At 40.5% G+C, this 22,138-nt stretch overlaps 1 protein-coding gene across 1 annotated transcript in view; it reads right to left on the bottom strand.

Moving 5' to 3' along the window:
* Nucleotides 1–1,105: 1,105 nt before the first annotated feature.
* Nucleotides 1,106–22,138, bottom strand: part of LOC124805085 (choline transporter-like 1) — a 176,751-nt gene continuing 155,718 nt past the window's right edge. The window contains exons 14-15 of the mRNA XM_047265526.1: nucleotides 21,267–21,488; nucleotides 1,106–1,443 (exon numbers count right to left, since the gene is read on the bottom strand). Of these exons, the coding sequence (XP_047121482.1) occupies nucleotides 1,309–1,443; nucleotides 21,267–21,488 (357 nt within the window). The 3' untranslated portion in view covers nucleotides 1,106–1,308. The remainder of the gene's footprint in view (nucleotides 1,444–21,266; nucleotides 21,489–22,138) is intronic.

The raw sequence follows: 22,138 nt of genomic DNA, 5'->3' as shown, positions 1-22,138 counted from the left end.
ACATTAAAGTACAATAAATATTTTACACTCTTGCTTATAAGACATGAATATTCATGTTACGCAACATATTAAAAGCTGCGATTGGCTCTGAAATGATGGCTACAGTTATTTCACAACTTTTGTTGGAGTTCCAGAACTCACTATGTAACTCTTACACAGTATTGGTGAGCACTGTTTCCACAGTTTTATAAATGTGCTGGCTCATCAGTTTGAATTTTTAAACTACATACATTTTGCTCATACAGTTCCAGGAATATTTACTGGACATGTATCTCGCTAGAAAATAATCCATGCATTCAATCACCCTGAGATCATAACATTTGCACAAATGACCAACTAAAAAACTAAAAACAATGAAGTTCATCAGAACAGAAACCACAGTTTTTGTTCTTCTTGTGCTATTATGGTATTTGTTCAAGGTATGCTTCAATAATCAAGAAGATAAAATACCACAACGAGGCCTTATTCTTCTGCATAAATACTGAATCTTGAAGTTTTGGAACTGGAAACTGTTCCTTCAGAAGGTATGAAAAAAATAATAGAAAAGAGCAGCATAGGAAGAAACAATAAATAGAGCAAAAAAGCGACAATATATGACAACAGATGAGATTCTAGACTTCTGATTTGCTGTCTGGTGTTTTATCCAGGATTTTCTCTTGCTTTCCTGCTTCATTATTTGCACTCTTGTCTGTTAATATGTTCACTGAGTATGGGTTTTGGGAACTTTAACATTCGATTACCTTTCTCAGTCCCCCTTCATTACTAAATTAAGCATTTTTATCCCCACAACTTCAAGATTAAGGGTTTACATCTGTTTTTATTTGATTATGTTGTGATCCTTATACACAGTAAGAAGCTGTCCTTTGTTTCCTGATTTTGGTTTATGGGTGCTCTTCTTTTACAACAATTATTACAGTAATTCAGACCTTCCACAAAGAGTAAAAATTATTTATTACATGAGCTCTGAATGATTTATAGCACTTTAAAGCATTTGTTCCCCCCCCCCCCCCCCCATACCCCCATATGCCAACAGAAACATTAACTCCATAAAAATATCTTTGTTGCAACAATATACAAAATGGTGATACTTTTATCACTAAATAACAACAACCTAAAAGGTAATAGTTTTCTCCACCTCTTACGATAAACCATAAAAAAGTCATTTGCTGCCTGCAAAAAGGTGAATGCAGAATAATATATAATAGAATTATTGCTACAGCAAAAAGTTCTTGAGGACAGTAACTGAAAATTAAGTTGTTCAGATCCTCTCCTTCCTCATATAGAACAAACATGCATCAATTAATGGTTTTATTGTGTTGCCATTGGCTGCAATTCAGTTCCACGAGTTTCTCTTCTGGCAATACTTGATGTTTGCCAGTGGCCACCTTCAGGATTTATCCTCTCATCCTCACAAACACAAAGGAACATAGTGTCTATCACAACCTGCAACAAACATATGGAGATATCATTATCTATTTAACATGCTGTTCCACATAATGTCTATATTCTTATGTAAAACAGATTCACTAACTTTACTTCAGAAGGAGACTAGCACAATTATTTTAAAGGCATCCTATACTAAGGTGGAAACAGAACTGTGATGTTGGATCTAGAATCAGAGATCAGATCTGATTACATGTACTTTATGTTCTGTGGATCATTAGTGAGGGATCCTCAAAAATAAAGAATTTGTCTTAGAACAAGAATACATACTAACAATTATATAGAATAGAATAGCACAAAGAGGAAGCACTCAGCAGCAGGCAAACACATTTAAAGTACATTTAAAAGTAGACTAAGCTATTTGGATCAACTTCTTCTTAGATGTAGAAAAAAACACCACACACCCACCCACCCACCCACACACACACACACACACACACACACACACACACACACACACAGGCCACTGTCGTCTTCAGGCACTGAGGTCCAAATGCAATGGGCAGCAATCCCGGCTGGGATGGACTGTGGAGTACAGAAGAGCTATAGAGAGAAAAAGGGGGAGGTGGGGGGGGGAGAGGGAGGGCACAGTAGGGTTGGGGGAAGATGCTATAGTGCTGCCTGTAGGAGTGTGCAGGATATGGTGGTGAAGTGTCTTGGACTGTTAGGTGACAATCAGGAGGCTGCACTTGGGGGAAAAATGGAAAAGGGGAGAAGCAGAGAATGGAAAAGGCTATGCAGGTGTGCTGGAGAGATAGCAAGCAGGAATGAGAGCAGGAGAGGGTATAGAGGCAAATGGGGACAGGGACTAGTGCAGGTTGAGGGCAGGATGGTTATGGCATTGAAGGATATGTTCTAGGGAGAGTTCTCACATGCACAATTCAGAAAAGATGGTGTTCGTGAGAAGAATCCAGGTGGTGCAGGTTGTGAATTAGTTGTCAAAGTACAGCACACAGTGTTGAGTGGCATACTCAGCAAGAGGGCAGTTGAGCTGTCTCTTGGTCACAATTTAGCAGTGGCCATTCATGTGGATAGTGGGCATACCTGTGTACCATACCACAATGTTTGCAGTTAAGCTGGTAGACAAGTGGCCCTGTGTTTGATGGGATAGGAGAAGGCAGAGCAACCTGTGACACCAGGCATGTGGTCTATCAATTTAGATGCAAACACAGTGCAGCATTTTACAGAGGCATGGCAACTAACGAGCTGTTTGTCTGCAGGAATAGCAACTGCACAGCCTCCAGACACACTTAACAGCCCAGCATCCTGTAGCCACCACCTCCCCGCACAATCACTCTGCTGCACTACAGTATCTTCCCCCACACCTACCCTGCTATCCGTCAGCCTCCCCACCCTATGCCTGTACCTCCCACTACTATCCCCAAATGAGGTCAATGCTCACCTGTGCTGGAGATGATAGAGCCCCCCCCCCCCTCTATCTATCTCTCTCTCTCTCTCTCTCTCTCTCTCTCTCTCTCTCTCTCTCTCTCTCTGTGTGTGTGTGTGTGTGTGTGTGTGTGTGTGTGTGTTCTAAGTCTGAGGAAGGACATTGTCCAATACCTTAGTCTACTTTTAAATATACTTCAAATGTGCCTGTCTGCTGCCCATCTCTATTGTGTAAGGAGCAGGCTATTCTATTTCACACTCTATTGCATTGTGTTACACCATCCTGTATTTTCAATTGTTTGAAGAATACATAATATACATCTTCAAACAAAAGAGAGATATGATAATGTTCCTTCTTCAGATCCTAAGTTATTTGAGTCTAACTGAAGAGGAATAAGTAAAAAAATTTAAGCAAATTTTCATTAAAAGGTAATAACAAACTTGTCACTGAACATGTGGATGTATAGCAATTCTTGGGCTATTGTATGCATGCACTGAAGACTTGCAGAAGCCAGATTTTGTGTAATACAAATTATGGCTCAAATGGCTCTGAGCACTATGGGACTCAACTGCGGAGGTCATTAGTCCCCTAGAACTTAGAACTAGTTAAACCTAACTAACCTAAGGACATCACAAACATCCATGCCCGAGGCAGGATTCGAACCTGCGACCGTAGCGGTCTTGCGGTTCCAGACTGCAGCGCCTTTAACCGCACGGCCACTTCGGCCGGCCGATACAAATTATGTGATATTATTAATAATAATATATGCATCAATCTGTTCTACTAAGAAAATTTGTCACGGGAGTACAAGTTGGCTACCAACAAGTACTTAATTCTTGTGATCTGTAAAGTGAATAAAATAGTCTTTGATTGCTGGAAAATCTTGCCCCGAGTATTTCACAAATTGTAAATACTTTAGGTTCCTCTTAAAGTAAAGTTTATTAGAAGCTAAACTTTTAATGGCTGCTGGCCAGTTATTGAAATGTGTGTTCCTGAATGATATACACATTTCTGGACCAAAGCAAGTCTCTTTAAATCTCTATGCAGATTATCCTTGAAACTTTCAGGCAGATTACAACTGTGTGTCAGATCGAGACACAAATCCAAAACCTTGGCCTTTTGAGGGAAAATTATCTACAGACTCAACTATCATGACTCACAAACCACCCTAATATCCTTAATTCTACCAGCACTTTAGCACACACTCCACTGTAGAACTGAAAATTCATTCCACATTAAACTTATTTCTACCATCGATCCAAATGATTCTATCTATGATTTTGAATATTTCCTGTTTCTTCAAAGTTATAGCCAATACATGACTTCTTGTTGTTGTTGTGGTCTTCAGTCCTGAGACTGATTTGATGCAGCTCTCCATGCTACTCTATCCTGTGCAAGCTTTTTCATCTCCCAGTACCTACTGCAACCTACATCCTTCTGAATCTGCTTAGTGTATTCATCTCTTGGTCTCCCCCTACGATTTTTACCCTCCACGCTGCCCTCCAATACTAAATTGGTGATTCCTTGATGCCTCAGAACATGTCCTACCAACCGATCCCTTCTTCTGGTCAAGTTGTGCCACAAACTTCTCATCTCCCCAATCCTATTCAATACTTCCTCATTAGTTATGTGATCTACCCATCTAATCTTCAGTATTCTTCTGTAGCACCACATTTCGAAAGCTTCTATTCTCTTCTTGTCCAAACTATTTACCGTCCATGTTTCACTTCCATACATGGCTACACTCCATACAAATACTTTCAGAAATGACTTCCTGACACTTAAGTCTATACTTGATGTTAACAGATTTCTCTTCTTCAGAAACGCTTTCCTTGCCATTGCCAGCCTACATTTTATATCCTCTCTACTTCGACCATCATCAGTTATTTTGCTCCCCAAATAGCAAAACTCCTTTACTACTTTAAGTGTCTCATTTCCTAATCTAATACCCTCAACATCACCCGACTTAATTCGACTACATTCCATTATCCTCGTTTTGCTTTTGTTGATGTTCATCTTATATCCTCCCTTCAAGACACCATCCATTCCGTTCAACTGCTCTTCCAAGTCCTTTGCTGTCTCTGACAGAATTACAATGTCACCGGTGAACCTCAAAGTTTTTATTTCTTCTCCATGGCTTTTAATACCTACTCCAAATTTTTCTTTTGTTTCCTTTACTGCTTGCTCAATATACAGATTGAATAACATTGGGGAGAGGCTAGAAACATTCAGTTATGTGTCATTTGACTTCGCCTGCTTTACATGTGAGATTTGAATTGCTTTCTGGATTGTTGAATATACACAAGATGACTTTGCTGCATTCAGGACTTGGTTTGGTTTTTCATTTGCTTTGCAATCTCCACTGTCATTTACCTTCAGAGCAACAACTGCAATAACAGCATTAGCAAGGAAGACAGTAGGAATTCCACTAGGAACAGCAGACAGAGCTGTTGTAGCCCCTGTACAACCAACAACAGTTAGCAGTTGCAGTTTGCTCACCTCCTCATCGGCATCTCGCTTGTTTCAATGAGGTAGACAAGAGGTGGGAGGTCTATTTACATCATTCTGTCATTCACTGCAAGTCAAGTCAAGTCAAGTCAAGTTAAATAGCTGACCCTGAGTGTCACTGTGTGCTCTCACTGTCTTCTAGTAGTAAACAGCACAAAGTGGTGCAAAAAATATGCCCACTCTTTTATTCTAGTAATTTGACTTTTTCTGATGTTCGTGATTTTCTGATTCATTACTATGGTCACTAAACTCACATCATCACTACTAGGTTCAAGTTTAATCAATATGTTAAGCAATGTAAGCACACCTATGCTGCGTGGGGCTGACTCACAAGGCTTGGCTCGCAAGTGTGGTTTTTCTTGTAAAGAGTGTGGCACATCATATGCGAACCAACAACCCTTTATCTGTGATATTTTTGTCCATCTTGTTCCTGATCGAGAAATTACAGCAAAGGCTTTAGAAATTGGTTGGTTGATTTAGGGGAGGGAACCACATAGTGAGGTCTTTGGTCCCATCGGATTAGGGAACAGAGGGGAAGGAAGTCGGCTGTGCCCTTTTGAAAGAAACATCCTGTCCTTTGCTTGAAGCGATTTAAGGAAATCACAGAAAACCTTCAGGATGGCCAGATGAAGGTTAGAATCGTCAACCACTGTGCCTCCTCGCTGGGTTGGCTTTAGTAGCATGATCCCGACTTGAGTGATGTTAAAAATTGTCATAGCTAATGAAGTAACTGCATCAGTGCATACTGATTGCTACGACTCCTCTGGTTTTAACTTTGTCAGTAGTATTATTCGCCACTGTGATCTACGACCATCCGGTGACTTCCCATCAACGTCATCATCTGATTTACCAAGCACCAGTTCATCCAGTAATCTGACAACATGGGATTCAGTAGTAGTTAGTACAGTAGCTATCAATCCTCCACCCTTGTCATTGATAGATGCACTCAAATGGAAATGGTTTGTCAGCCATTTGTGTGTCTCAAAATGAGCAGAGGCTTATGCAGGATTTTCCACCCCATTATCATCAAAGGGCAGAAAGTCTGTGCCGTCAAATCATGTCCAGATTGGAGGCCACTCCATCAAAGGCATCACTGTCCTTTCAGGATATCATCTGTTTTGTATGCCACAAACCAGAACACCTAGCAAATGCCTGCCTTGGCCACCAAACATCAACAACATTGGCGATCAGCATGCTACATGTTATCTTGGTAGTGCCCATGGCAGCAGGAGGAGGTGTGTAGCTTCTCTTGTTGCAACTGGTCATTAATGGGGCGACAGCAGTTTTTCAGTTGGGCACAGGTGCAACCGTGCCTCTGATTAATGAAGACACTTACTAGTGCACTGGCTACCCACAGCTACAGTCTCTTCAGTGTGAAGGAGTGATGCACAATGACCAGCTGATCCTGTTGCGAGGTCAGTTCATCGTCCATGTAAGTATAAAAATATAGCACTTCAACTGACCTTGCTTTTAGACAAGTCTTGGATGACAACTAACATTTTTAGTTTACACAGTATTTCACTTTTTGGTTTTCAAACTCAGGACCAGGTAAATCCAATTTCAAATGTGATCCCATTTACAAAACTTAATACACTGTGTGCACAATTTAAGCAGCTGTTTGAACCTACATTAGGTTGTGCAACAGGGTTCCAGGTCCACATATCCTTAAAGCAATTGGCAGTGTCTAAGTTTTGCAGAGCTCACCCAGTACCTTCCGCCACACATATGCAAGTTAAAGCAGAACTAGCCATGTTGCACAGTTTGGGTGTTATAACCATAGTATCATCTAGCCAGCAGGCTAAGCCCCAGTTCATGGTTAAGAAACCTATTGGATCACTTCACATTTGTGGTGATTTAAGACTACCGTTAATGCCCAAGTAAGTGTTAATTTGTATCCACTTCCTTGACCGGAGGAATTATTGGTTAAATTGACTAGGGCCATTATTTTTTGAAGACAGATCTCACTGATGCCTACTTTCAGTTGCCTGTAGATGATCAGATGAAACAGCTTTTAGAGATTAATATACCATTCAGCATCAATCATTATAACAGATTGTCATTTGGAGTTGCAAGTGCTCTCGTGATACACTACTGGCCATTAAAATTGCTACACCAAGAAGAAATGCAGATGACAAACGGGTATTCATTGGACAAATATATTATACTAGAACTGACATGTGATTACATTTTCATGCAATTTGGGTGCATAGATCCTGAGAAATCAGTACTCAGAACAATCACCTCTGGCCATAATAACAGCCTTGATACGCCTGGGCATTGAGTCAAACACAGCTTGGAAGGCACGTACAGGTACAGCTGCCCATGCAGCTTCAACACAATATCACAATTCATCAAGAGTAGTGACTGGCATATTGTGACGAGCCAGTTGCTTGGCCACCATTGACCAGACATTTTCAATTGGTGAGAGATCTGGAGAATGTGCTGGCCAGGGCAGCAGTCGAACATTTTCTGTATCCAGAAAGGCCCGTACAGGACCTGCAACATGCAGTCGTGCATTATCCTGCTGAAATGTAGGGTTTCGCAGGGATCGAATGAAGGGTAGAGCCACGGGTAGTAACACATCTGAAATGTAACGTCCACTGTTCAAAGTGCCATCAATGTGAACAAGAGGTGACCAATACGTGTAACCAATGACACCCCATACCATCACGCTGGATGATACGCCAGTATGGCAATGACAAATAGACGCTTCCAATGTGCGTTCACTGCGATGTTGCCAAAACGGATGCGACCATCATGATGCTGTAAACAGAACCTGGATTCATCCGAAAAAATGATGTTTTGCCATTTGTGCGCCCAGGTTTGTCGTTGAGCACATCATCGCAGGTGCTACTGTCTATGATGCAGCATCAAGGGTAGCTGCAGCCTTGGTTTCCGAGCTGATAGTCCATTCTGCTGCAAACATTGTCGAACTGTTCGTGCAGATGGTTGTTGTCTTGCAAATGTCCCCATCTGTTGACTCAGGGATTGAGATGTGGCTGCACGGTCTGTTACGGCCATGTGGATAAGATGCCTGTCATCTCGACTGCTAGTAATACGAGGCTGTTGGGATCCAGCAAGGCATTCCGTATTACCCTGCTGAACCCACCGATTCCATATTCTGCTAACAGTCATTGGATCTCAACCGACGCGAGCAGCAATGTCACGATATGATAAACCGCAATCGTGATACGCAACAATCCGACCTTTATCAAGGTCGGAAACGTGATGGTACGCATTTCTCCTCCTTACACAAAGCATCACAACAATGTTTCACCAGGCAATGCCAGTCAACTGCTGTTTGTGTATGAGAAATCGGTTGGAAACTTTCCTCATGTCAGCACATTTTAGGTGTCGCCACCGGGGCCAACTTTGTGTGAATGTTCTGAAAAGCTAATCATTTGCATATCACAGCATCTTCTTCCTGTCGGTTAAATTTCGCATCTGTAGCATATCATCTTCGTGGTGTAGCAATTTTAATGGCCAGTAGTGTATTTCAAAGATATCCCCAACTGCGTTAATAATTTTATGTTTTGTTACTTACCGGGTCTATGTGGGAGAAGCACCTACACAATCTACAGATGAAGTTTGAGCGATCCCAAGCCTAAGGTCCGCATTGTTGCCTCGACAAATGTAGCTTCTTCGAGCCAAGTATCATGTACTTAGGACCTATATTAAGTAGTGATGGGCTCATACCCACACAAGATCATTTGATCCAATCACCAACGTACTGACTCCTAAGAACCTAAAAGAACTACAGCTATTCCTCAGCAAAGTAAACTATTATGGATGCGGCCCATGTTTCCCATCCCAGTCAACCAATTGTGTAGAAAAAGTGTTAAGTCTATGCGGTCACATGAGTGCCAGAAGACTTTTATGCAACTTAAAAGTGCCTTTGGTAGGCCCCTTGTTTAGTGACGCCCAAATCAAGATACAAGCTTAATGCTTGACATTGATGCATCAGATTGTGGCATTGGTGGCATGCTGTCCAAAAATATGCTAGTGGCAAACAACAGATCACTGCATTTGCATCTAAAACGTTAAATGCTGCACATGCAAATTATTTGCAAATTGAGAAGTGTTGGCTATCACATATATCGTGTCTGGAAGTTTCACGTGTATCTTCATTGTGCCAGTTTCACCTGGCCAATCACAAGTCCCTTATTTCTTTATTCTACCCTTACTCAAAAATTGCTAATGAAATGGTGCACCACCTGTGATAATGGACATTGCTCCAAAGTAACTATACCTGTGAGATTCATTACCACCCACCTCGCAGCTCTCCAATGCTGACGCACTTTCCTGATTGCCGTGCAACCTGGATGCCAAACTTCATAGGCTTGAGGCATTGCGTTCTGCCTTAGATGCAAATCAGTGACTTATCCTTTACAAATTTCTGAGTACAGCGCATGAAGTAGCAGCAGAAACTGACCGTCATCTGCTCCTGTACAAGGTATTGCTTGCTGTTAAGGTGGGGCTGACCAGAACATTTGCCTAAGGAGACAGACCTGGAATGGCACTCCTATTTTTCCTTGTGGCACATGCTTAATGTCTCTGAGGGGGTCATTTGTTGGCTACAGATAATGCTGAATGCCAGTGGTAGTTCCTCCCAGATCATGCCCCCCCACATATTGATGGAGCTCCTACACATTGGACACTGGGAAATGAAGGCAGCAGCACAGCATAACACGTATTGGCCTGCAGTTGAAGCTGCCTTTTGAACACATCCATCTGGAACTGGCAGATCTGCCCCAACAACCAGTCAGCCTCAGCACAGCATTTTGACCTACGATCATGCCCTGACCATCTCTGGCATAGAGTGCATATTGATTTTGCTGGCCCATTCCAGGAAGCACTGTGGTTGCTTGTTGTTGATGCCCCCTCTAACTTTCCATCGCAAGGACAGCTACAACTACTATGGCAGCTACTTCCATGCCCTGTCCATCATATCTGCAATAGAAGGGGCACTTTCCACCCTGGTTTCTCTCAACAGCCCTCAGTTCACAGCATTTGTGTTTCATGATATTTGTCGGCACAATAGAATTGAGTACCTGACCACTGCCCCTTTCCATCCTGCATCTAATTCAAAAGCCGTGTGGATGGTCAGGACATTCAAGATGCAGATGTGCAACTACTGACAACAGCCGACTCCAGTGAAGCACTCACTAACACTCTGTGAATGGACACATCCTAGCCAAAATTCTACATGGGTGTCAACTATGCACCCTATTTGATGTGTTGCACCAAACTCAGTGGACCCACCATCCTCGTCTATGTGGGCTCCCCAACTGGGCTCATACTTTTGGCCGTAACCCTAGCAATAGGGGGAGACAGATGTCCAAGGCTGAGGCCAGCCAGGAGCAGCTGGTCCAGCAATGGAGTGCACCCTGTCTGACACACCATACCTTCTTTCGCCTCCATCAGCAACTGGGCATTCCATCATCCTCAACTACTCCAGGGACAGGCCATCCCACCAGCCTGCCTCTTACTGGTACAAGCTCCACCTCATATTAGGCATCAACAAGAAGTCAACAATGACAAGTAAATGAAGTCAAACACCTTTTCTCCCTATGCCGCTTCTGGCTCCCACACCCACCCCTGGTAAACCCCTACCCTCACCGTTGGTGGAGGTTGAACATTATAGACCTGTGGTGTCCATGGAGACCAACCCCTAATCCCATACAGGTGGATCCAAGTTGTGTCCTGGACCCCATAATTCAGTCAGGACTTCCACAGATAGTGCTGCTACCCACCCCAGTTGATAATGAGGGCCTACCACAGCAGCCTTTGAGTGGGATTCCTGCAGTTCTCCTTCTTCCTCAACAAAGTTGGCATAGGCCGAGTAGGGGTTTAGTATCCAGCGGTGATTCAGATTCTCTGCATAGCCCAAGTATGAACAGAGAAAACACGTTAGAGATACTCAGGCTCCAGGAGACAGATGCGGCTTGTGCATGTGAGAGGCACAGCCTCCACAGCAAACATGATGAGGCACCACCCTCTGACAAGTGTTCACCGATAAATACTGCAGGCCAGTCTCTTATTAGTTACTGACGCTTTTAGTTATGCACCATTCGATAGTCGAGTTTTGACCTTTCCTAATTTGGATTGCTCTCTGGGTTGTTTCATATGCTTAAGACAACTTTACTATGCTTTGGACTTGTTTTAGTTATTCATTCACTTTATGATGTCTGCTATCACTTACTTCCTGAACTGCCTGTTTTATTTCATTGGTCTCTAAGTTGCCACTAATGTGGGTTATTGTACACTGTTTTCTTCTGTCTATGGGCAGAGTAGGATAGAAGATGGAGTACTGTATATATTCAAAACTTAGTCATCCCTGAATTCTTTGTCCTTTGTCGCTCACTATAAAACCATGGACAGTCTTCCTTTACATTTTAACGTATATTCTATCACCCTGTCCCTAATTCTTGTACGTGTTTTCAACATATTCGTTTCCTTGGCAATTCTCTGCTGAGTACCACCTAATTTACTGTCTTAACAGTACACTTAATTTTCAACATCCTTCAGTAATACCACATCCCAAATGCCTCTTTTCTCTTCTTTCCTGGTTTTCTGACAAGTGCTGTTTCACTTACATACAATTCTGTGTTCCAGATTTACAGTCTCAAAAATATCTTCACAAAGTCTGATTTCATACAAGTAAACTTCTGTTGGTGAGGGATGATCTCTTTCTCCCTACTGTATGTATCTTATATATGCCTTGATTCATCAGTCATGTGTTATTTTGCTTTCAAGATGGCAGAATTCCTTCACTTTGTCTGCAATATGGTCTCCAATTATGATGATACGATTTTGCTATTCCCAGTTTACTGCTGCTCTCTCTCTATCTCTCTCTCTCTCTCTCATTTATTCTGTGCTCTGTAGACTGTTTATTCAATTCAACATGTTCTGCAATTCTTTTATGCTTTCACAGAGGAAAGTAACATCATCAAACCAAGAAAACAGAGTACTATAACCTCACAACAGAAAACTGTCACTATGATCACTATGTTGCAACAAAAGTTCCCTGCAATAATGGCACAAATATCAAATTATTAGTTTATTCTGAATGCTCCTAATGAGTAAATTTCTTTGTTCATACAAAAAATGAGTGTAGGGTGAGGAGTCAGTCATCTTTCTCACCTTCAGTCTCCTTTTTCTACACTGTCACCTATTGCCATCTTTTAAAATATTTGACACCTTTTTCAACCTTTTCTTTCCTTTTAGGAAGGAAATTAGTTATTTTCCTTCATTTACAAGTTTCTGTATTCATATTCACTCATTTAACTTTCTGGAATGATTAATTACTGGAAGACGACAAAATCTAACCTGAGGGGCCTCTGAAATTGAAGATAGATTGTTTTTTTTTTTTTAATTTTTCGGCATTATTTTATATTGTTCACAACTGTTATTGGTGTCAAATGATCCTCTATTACAACTGCTTACATTTTTTTTTTTTTCTCCCCAGATTCATAATGAGATTGCTGCTGCGATACTTGTTCAATTTTGAAAATAAACTTTTCAAGATGGGGTAAAATATAAATTCCTTAGTGAATGGCTTGAAACGACAGATAGTTCGAAAAGTAAAGTCTCTGCTTGGGGGGAAAAGTTAGTGAAAGTGAACTATTTTGCAATGTGTGTTCTTGCTCTATACTGTATGAGGCAAGGGTTTTCAGGCAATTTTTAACAACTTCCTTTCAAGAAAACATAAGTGTAACTTTTAAATTAAATATGGACCACATAAGTTGCATTTAGAACTTTCAGATCAGACACAACATTCATGTTCAGTACACGCACTAACAATACTCATGTTAAGTACCACGGATAGTTTTGCCAGCGCTGAGTCTATTTAGACAATGAAATTACTGATTTACAACTACTTTATCGATTTCCCAAATGATATTTATAATGTTTTCTTCAAAACATCCTCTGATAGTATTTCTAACGTTTTTTTCCAGTTTCATCTATGAAAATGAGATACCTAATGACTGATGAACTGGAGTATTTAGGCCATTAGATAGTGATGTCCAGGAGACTTGGGGCAGGCAACATATAAAAATCGGAACCTGCAACGTTCATACAATGTATAATACCTATGCAAATGCTTCACACAGTTTATGTGAAGAAATATTCATATTTCTGGTAAGTATTTACCATTATTTTGATGGTTGGCCTGTTTGCTGGGGAAAATGTGAAGAAATTCAGTCCAAGTTTAACGTTCCACATCTCAAGTTATTGAGGCATACAACCACATGTTGGCACGCTTTAGGACATTCAGCCAACAGGATTTTGGAACAGTGAGGTGGTATTCAATATTATTTTTTCCAATGACAATTCTGCTACAGTTCAGTCCAAATCCGACAATGCCATTGTGACTGCTTTAAAAAATGCCTTCAAATGAAAGTGTTCCATAAGTTGTTCAGGCTTCTCAGGCCCTACGGAAATGTGGACACAAAGACATGTACTATACCAGCTGTTATGTAAATGGTGTTTGGCCTTTTACATCGGCAAGGCTACAACCAAGTTACCGCTTAGGATGAATGGGCATAGGTAGAGACTGTATACTGGCATCACACAATATCCCATTGCACAGCATGCTTTACGACATGACAGTTGTGACTTCGGTGCCTCTTTCACCACATGTGCCATCTGGATTCTTGCCCCAGACACTAGTTTTTCAGAACTCCACAAGTGGGAACTGGTGCTACATGTTGGTTTTCGCCACCCATCTGGCCTTAATAATTTCTTCAATATTGGCATTTCTTCATGGTAGCTATTGCTTTCTTCTCTTGCTTTTCGTTTTCTACATCTTTCATTTTCTTACCTGTCTATTTTTCACCATCCCACTCCCACCTCTATCACATACAGTGTACTTAGCTTTCCACTCTTATCAACTTGTGCATGATGTTTTAGCAGTAATCTTTGTCTGGCGCATTACCCTATCTTCCACCTTTAGCCTCTCACATTTTCAAATCTCATCCAGTGCAGTCCCTGACAACTAGTCTTTCCTTCTCACCCTGTCTGGTAAGTCTGACCTAACCTGGCATTCTGAGAAACTTTTCCACACGCCACTCTTTTTACTATACCTCACTAGTCCTTTTCCTTCGCCCCTCCTCCTTCCTCTTCAAATCTTCTGCCAGGAAAGGAGCCACTGGCTCTGAAAGCTTGCAAACTTTAATACATTGTTTTCAATTTCATAGAAAATATTTCATTTTGGAGCACAAATTAAGAGAAGACAAGGCAGCAATGACAAAGATTTCTAAACAGTGTTATGATTGTGAGGGATGCTTTGAAACAATACCCACATTTTCTTTGTGTGTCCACTGACTCTCAGTTCATTATGTATGGACAGCAAGCACATGTAAATTATACTACTTGTAAGGAAGAATGTGAAAGTAAAAGAAAACTCGAGTGAGACAAAAAACCAAGAGAGATACAAAACCAAAGGCATTTTGAAGAGAAGCTTAAAAAATGAATAACATGAAAAAATTGACTATGAGACAGCTGCTCTGAAAGAAAAGATAAAAGGACACCAACTATCTCAGGATGCAAAAGAACTTCTCTCTCGGGCTTCACCTAACCTGAAAAAAGCAGTTGAAAAAAATTATTTATAGGCAACGAAATTGGCCCAGAGTAGGTTTGAGGATGCATGGATCATGAAAGTAGAACAAAGAGTGAAAGAAAGGGAGGCAGAAATCATTCAGAAAAATCCTGAGAAAAGAAAATTTACTAAAATTACTTATTTTTTGGGTAAGATTCCAAAGAAACAGTAACCCAAAAATATTTTTTCGATATTTTTTCAATACTGATGTGCAAAATGTTGTTAGATGTAAATATGTTATGTAGATTTTATTTGTGCATTACAATTACCTTCACCAAATTACCAATATCCAATTACCTGCGTACCTGCATATATTAATAACTTTGTATGAAAAAAAAAAAAAAAAAAAAAAAAAAAAAAAAAAAAAAAAAAAAAAAAAAAAAAAAAAAAGTGTGTTTCCCCTCCAGGATCATAATGGAGAAATTTGGTATGGTCTTCACTGCCTTTTTTGGTAGGGAACTATCCAAAATGAAAACAATTCATTTGGGCCATACCTGTTTATTGAAATAATGTGTCGCCTTTTAACCACCTTTTTAAAATATTTTATCACATTTTAATCACCTTGACCAAATATTTTGTCACCTTCGTCACCTTTTTCAAGTACCACCATGGCACCTCACCCTGGGAGTGGATTTAAAGCTTCCCAGATACTTTCCATTACATTTTGAAAGGACTGCTGGGTGACAGTAACTTGTTGCAAATTATTTCAGTGTTCCTGTCTCTTACACAGAGTACAAAATTTCTCAGTGACAGAATTCTTTAGCCCTCAGAAAAATCTCAGCACTTCTGGAATCCATCAAACACAATGCAGTGCTGAGCATGGCAGGAGGATTCAGTGTGTGTGCAGTAAATCTTAAACAGAACAAACTACACACTCCATTCAGCAATGTATTGTGAAGCAACAGAGGTGTGCTAGACTGCTCCAAGCCAGTAAATCTGCTACTGAATAATACAGTATTTCATCTGGTCATTTAAACTATAGTGACAGAAAAGTTGTGGTCCATAAATTGAACTATTGGGACTCATCATCATCATGACATAACTAGAATTACAACCTTAGGCTGACCTGATATAGATTAAGTGAGCTTCCCCCAATGAGGACACTCAAAGTGATATGCACCATTAGAGCATGTGCCATATTATATGCACTCCAAATGTGTCAGAGGGGACTTAAATAGAGGATCTTCGTGTATTTTCACCAGAATACACCTGAAGAGGCCAGAAGATTCTGCATCAAAATATTGTGGCAACAAGTAACAGACATTGTGAGGATAAGTTACCTCATTGTGATCTACAGCTCTAAGTAGTCTGTGAACCCCTGACTTGTTAATATTCTTCTTAGCTGTAGAATAACTTAATTTTTACTAAAAACCAGGGCTTGGTAATTCTGTTCTTTTAAGGCTTTTACTGTGCCTTTACATACAAAACATATTATATGATAAGCATCTTGTTACAGGAGACCTTCTGAGTAACAAATAACCAGCATTTTTCCAAGACATACACATATATACATTACTGATATAAATGTCTGGTCACGGGTATCCCTTGACAGAATAGCTGGAGCAGAACACTCTTTGCTGCCTTTGAGTATTTTGCCCATCTTGGAATGGCACAGAGACCATGCACATAATAAAATACACAAAACAAGACTTGTCCCCTAATCTTCCACCTTTAGCCTCTCACATTTTCAAATCTCATCCAGTGCAGTCCCTGACAACTAGTCTTTCCTTCTCATTATTACATAATAATTAAAACTTTATATTCTGAATTATTTTCCTGGATAACAAAAATGCATACAATTGTACTAATTTGGCTTGTTCATTTATATTCAAAATTAGTATGAGCTTTCACTACCACTCTTAACAAAATTATTTATTTCCAAACTTTGGTTACAAAATATCTGGAAAATCTCTTACCCTCACAACATTCAGCAGTTCTCTTGAAATGTCACAGAACAAACTACCTACATGCTAACAAGTGTAAAATCTCTGACAGAAAGCTAAACTGTGCGGAGCACATTCACTCAACTTTTTCCAATGAGTTTTCATGACAGTACTCACACCTACGGTACTGATATACTGCACTTGCATTTATAGATCTCCAATACCAAGTCTGACACATCAAAATGTGCATTCAGTACAGTGTCTGGAGTCAGTGTATTCACTCAATGAAACAATACTTACTATCTGTTGACATCTGAGTTTGTACTTTATATTTTGAATTATACTCACTTCACTCTATGGAAGCCACTTAAGATCTCTAAACAAAATCACCAAACACTGTCAGAATGGGTCAATGAATTTCATGTTCAAAATACTCACAATTAGATAAAAAAGCAGTAATTAAAAAGATAATCAGTGTGTATGATCTCCAGTAAAGTGGCAATAATACAACTGGAAGCAAAATTTAGAGTTCAATTTCATATCAGTGTCAATCCCAGACTGGAATTGGATGAGGATAGGACAAGATATTGGACACAGCCTCTTCAAAGGAAGTATCCACGAATTTGCCTGAAGTGATTTAGCAACACTGGTGAATATCTAAATCTGGTTGACCTGAAAGGTATTTCTGCTCCGTTTCTCCTGCATAATCACTAAAACATCTTGCTTGGTGTAAGAAAAGTTGTTGATCATTTTCAGTGATTATTTCAGAGGAAGCATGAAGCAAATACAAGACAGAAATGGAAAGCAAATACACACTAGACAGACGATATTGGTCTTTTGCTTGAAATAAAGGAAGACATAAAGAAACTGTACAACAGGTCACTTAGCATTAATGAGTTAACAAGCACAGCACATGTAACAGTAATGAAAAAAGAAAAAGGAAAATCAGACAAATGTAAAACTAATAACACGTAGCAAGAAAAGGAAATGGTGCTATCGAAAAGCAAATTACATAAGGCTGCCGAGGCACAGGAGAGATCAGAAGCTCAGGGGGAAAAGTATTCTTCATCAAAAGTATTTTACAAGTACTGAACATCATCCTAATACTGTGGCACAAGTTTCTGAAACTGGAGTTTTTAGTAATGTTTCTTCAGCTTTCAGCCAAAGGGAACAGACCTACAGAAAGTTAATACAGCACATACTATTATTTAAGTAGGTTATGCACTGCAGATCTGTGAGCCTCTCCCATCTGCCATAGTAATATATTAGAGAAAATTAGATACTATCGTGGAGGGATTGGAAATATCCATCATTTCACCACCTTATCTCATGCACGAGCCTATGTTTCAGTAGCACAGGCAAAAGAAAACTGATACCATCACCATAATGACTGGCAATTTTACATCATTCTATGCTTATGAGCTTGCCATATTCCATAACACAAATACAAAAAAATATTCTTGTGTTTTATCCTTGCTTTTGCTAGCATTATCAACTCCTAAAATGGCTTTGTATGCAGTCCATGCAGAATTAGTATGAGCTATTGTGACAGCCAATCTAGTATTGGTGCCCCAACTACCATAATAGAATCTATTCAATGAATTTTATCCCATAGTGGATGCTGTCGAATTCCGTGACTGTTCCTTTATGGGGTGTAGAAAAATATCCGCTACCAGTCACAATAAAAGGTTATTTATTCGTCACACGACCGGTTTCGGGCTTGCGCCCATCTTCAGGTGTTTATACATTCATGTACATGTTTGAATCTATTCAGTATGTCTCTCAAACAATGAGTACAGATTGCCAATGGGAGTCTGATGTCTGAGCTTCTTCACCACAGATCATATATGTTCCATTGGCTTTGAGATGGAAGCCTTTGTACAAGTCCAATCATGGCACTAGATACCAGCCTATTAGATAGCAATGCCATAAACCATTAAATTAATATGAACAGGCTGAAAGTGTATCGTATCCAGTGAACATCATAACTTCAAACTGGGTAACATTTACAAATGCCATTACACACACATGGATAAACTCCATAAACCCAACCATCCAGGATGCTCCAATGTTGTCAGTAACTGCACCCCCATTGAGAGAATCTCTGCTGTGACAGATCAACACCTTCAGCTTATTACCCATAAACTACCCTCTTATATAAAAGAAACCAACCATTTCCTCCAGCAACTCCCACCATTTTCCATTCCTTTACCACACGGTGTCTTGCTCGTCACTATTGAAACTGCCCAAGAATTTGACACTACTGAACACTACCTCTCCCAATGCCTGATGGATTCCAAACTTCCAACCTCCTTCCTGGTCACCACCACTAATTAGAACCTCACCCAAAATTACTTCACCTTTGAAGGCATTGCCTAAAAACAAATCCATAGTTCAGCAATGGACACCTGCATGGCAGCATCCTATGCCAATCCTATTCATGAGCTATCTGCAGGAATCTTTCCCAACCACTCATAATCCCAAAACCCTCATCACCTGGTTCAGATTCAATGATGACATCTTCATGATCTTGATCGAGGGTGAGGATACCCTAACGATGTTCCTCCAGAACCACCTCAACACCGTCTCTCTCATTCACTTCATTTTGTTCTCCTTAACCCAACAAGCCACCTTACTCATTTTGGACCTCCATCTCAAAGATGGTTACATCCGTATCTCCGTCCATATCGAAACTACCAACCACCAGCAATGCCACCACTTTAACAACTGTCACCCATTCCATATCAAGAAGTCCCTTCTGTACAGCCTAGGAACCTGTGGTCATCGCATCTGTAGTGATGAGGAGTCCCTCTCGAAATATACCAAGGGTCTCAGTGAGGCCTTCACAGATTGAAATTACCCTACCAATCTTGTAAAGAAATAGATCTTCCATGCCTTTTCTCTCCAGTCACCCCCAATCTCCAATTATCCCAACATCTGGCAACAAAGGAGCATCCTCTCATGACTCAATACCACCCAGGGCTGGAGCAACTGAATTACATTCGCCACCAGGGTTTCAAATACCTCTTATCATGCCCTGAAATGAATAATATCCTACCCACTATCCTTTCCATTCCTCCAGCAATGGTATTCTGCCACCCACTGAGTCTAAACATTATCTTTGTCCATCCCTACCGAACCCCTGCTCCCAACCCCTGTCTTCATGGCTCACATCCCTGTAATAGATCTGGATGCAAGACCTGTCCCATACATCCTTCCACCACCATCTACTCTAATCTGGTCACAAGCGTCACCAACCCATCAAAGGCAGGGCTACCTGTGAAAGTAGTCATGTGATCTACAAGATAAGCTGCACTCCAGGTGAGCATGACAACCAACAAGCTGTCTGTCTGCATGAACGGCCTGTGCCAAACTATGGCCAAGAGACAGCTGGACAACCCAGACAACCTAGACAATTTTCTTCACTTCAATGATTGCTTCAAAGCCTACACCATCTGGATCCTTTCTACCTTTTCTGAACTGCACAGGTGGGAGCTCTCCCTGCAATATAACCTACATTCCCATACCCCCTGGCCTCAACCTTTGTTAGTCAATGTCCTTCACCCACCTATCTCCTTCCTTGCTCTCACTCCAGCACTACACAGCTTTCTATTCCACCTACACATGCACAGTCTTTTTTACTTCTCTCCTTTTCTGCTCCCCCCCCCCCCCTCCACCCCCTGCCTGCCCCTCTAACCTCCTCACTGCATCTAACTGACCTATCTTGTTCCCCTGCATGCTCTCACTAACAGCACTTTACTATCCTCATACCTATCCTGCTATCTGTCTCCCTCCTTGCCACCCAGACGGCTTTTTTCATCAGGTGCCATGGCTTACAGTACAGCCTCAGCCTCAGAGGCCAGTGGTCATGAGTGTGAGAGCTGTGCTTGCATGAATGCATGCATGTGGGTTTTGTCTACTTTATGAGAAGAACATTTGACCTTTTGTTAGCTGGCTTTTTGTAGTGCCTGTCTGCGAAACAACATCTCCACTGTATGGTGAGTAGCAATCTATTCTTTTCATAACATTGTAAATGTTAATGAGTAGAATTCAAATAACAGCGTAAATGTAATTTGAGGTCTCAGTTTTTTTTCCTAATATTTAATAATTTCCTATGTTTAGGTCCTAACTAGATGACTCCTTTGGAGGATTTAACATTTTTCATGGTATTGTCATATGTTATGTATGTACAAGTACAAATATACTGACACAAGATCATATCAATATTAATTATACTGTTCAAACAATGTGATATCTGGGAGATCGTTCAAATACACTGTTCTTAGTTTTTAATCATCTACAGATGTTTAATTCTTAAAGCACTCACAGGTAACGTACTTTTGATCCTTACCATTTGATACTACTGTGTCCAACATCTACTAAATTTTGATGTCATCTATACAATCACTAAAATAAAGACATTCTACTGCATTTTACATCTTACCTCATATAATGACAGGACACAATGTGATATAAAGAAGGCAAATATGCATACAACCAGTGTTGGTATAGCATAGAAATGTAGGTTTCCATTGTTCTGCAGGAAAACCAAACCAACAGATCCTGTTACAGCAGTAACAAAGCATTTCCCCAAGAACAGGATAAAATCACCAACACTGTTTATAGTAACTAGTCTCAGAGCATTACTCCCAAGTGTTGTAAATGCCTGAAAACAACAGAAAAAGTATTAGTTACAAAAAATAAAAATAAAAAATTTATCAATATGCAAACAGTTGGAAAACAAAATTTTTATGTCAATATAGTCTAATCATCGCATCTGTAGTGATGAGGAGTCCCTCTCGAAATATACCAAGGGTCTCAGTGAGGCCTTCACAGATTGAAATTACCCTACCAATCTTGTAAAGAAATAGATCTTCCATGCCTTTTCTCTCCAGTCACCCCCAATCTCTACTATAAAACAAAGATGAGGTGACTTACTGAACGAAAGCGCTGGCAGGTCGATAGACACTCAAACAAACACACAAACACACACACAAAATTCAAGCTTTCGCAACAAACTGTTGCCTCATCAGGAAAGAGGGAAGGAGAGGGGAAGACGAAAGGAAGTGGGTTTTAAGGGAGAGGGTAAGGAGTCATTCCAATCCCGGGAACGGAAAGACTTACCTTAGGGGGAAAAAAGGACAGGTATACACTCGCACACACGCACATATCCATCCACACATACAGACACAAGCAGACATGTCTGATGAAGCCTGGTTTCACCTGAGGGGTTAAGTCAATAGGGAAACATTCCATGTGGGAAAAATGTATCTAAAAACAAAGATGATGTGACTTACCAAACGAAAGCGCTGGCAC

This window comes from Schistocerca piceifrons, chromosome 1 (assembly GCF_021461385.2).
Source record: "Schistocerca piceifrons isolate TAMUIC-IGC-003096 chromosome 1, iqSchPice1.1, whole genome shotgun sequence".
Lineage (NCBI taxonomy): Eukaryota > Metazoa > Arthropoda > Insecta > Orthoptera > Acrididae > Schistocerca > Schistocerca piceifrons.
This window is presented reverse-complemented; position numbering and strand designations above follow the sequence as displayed.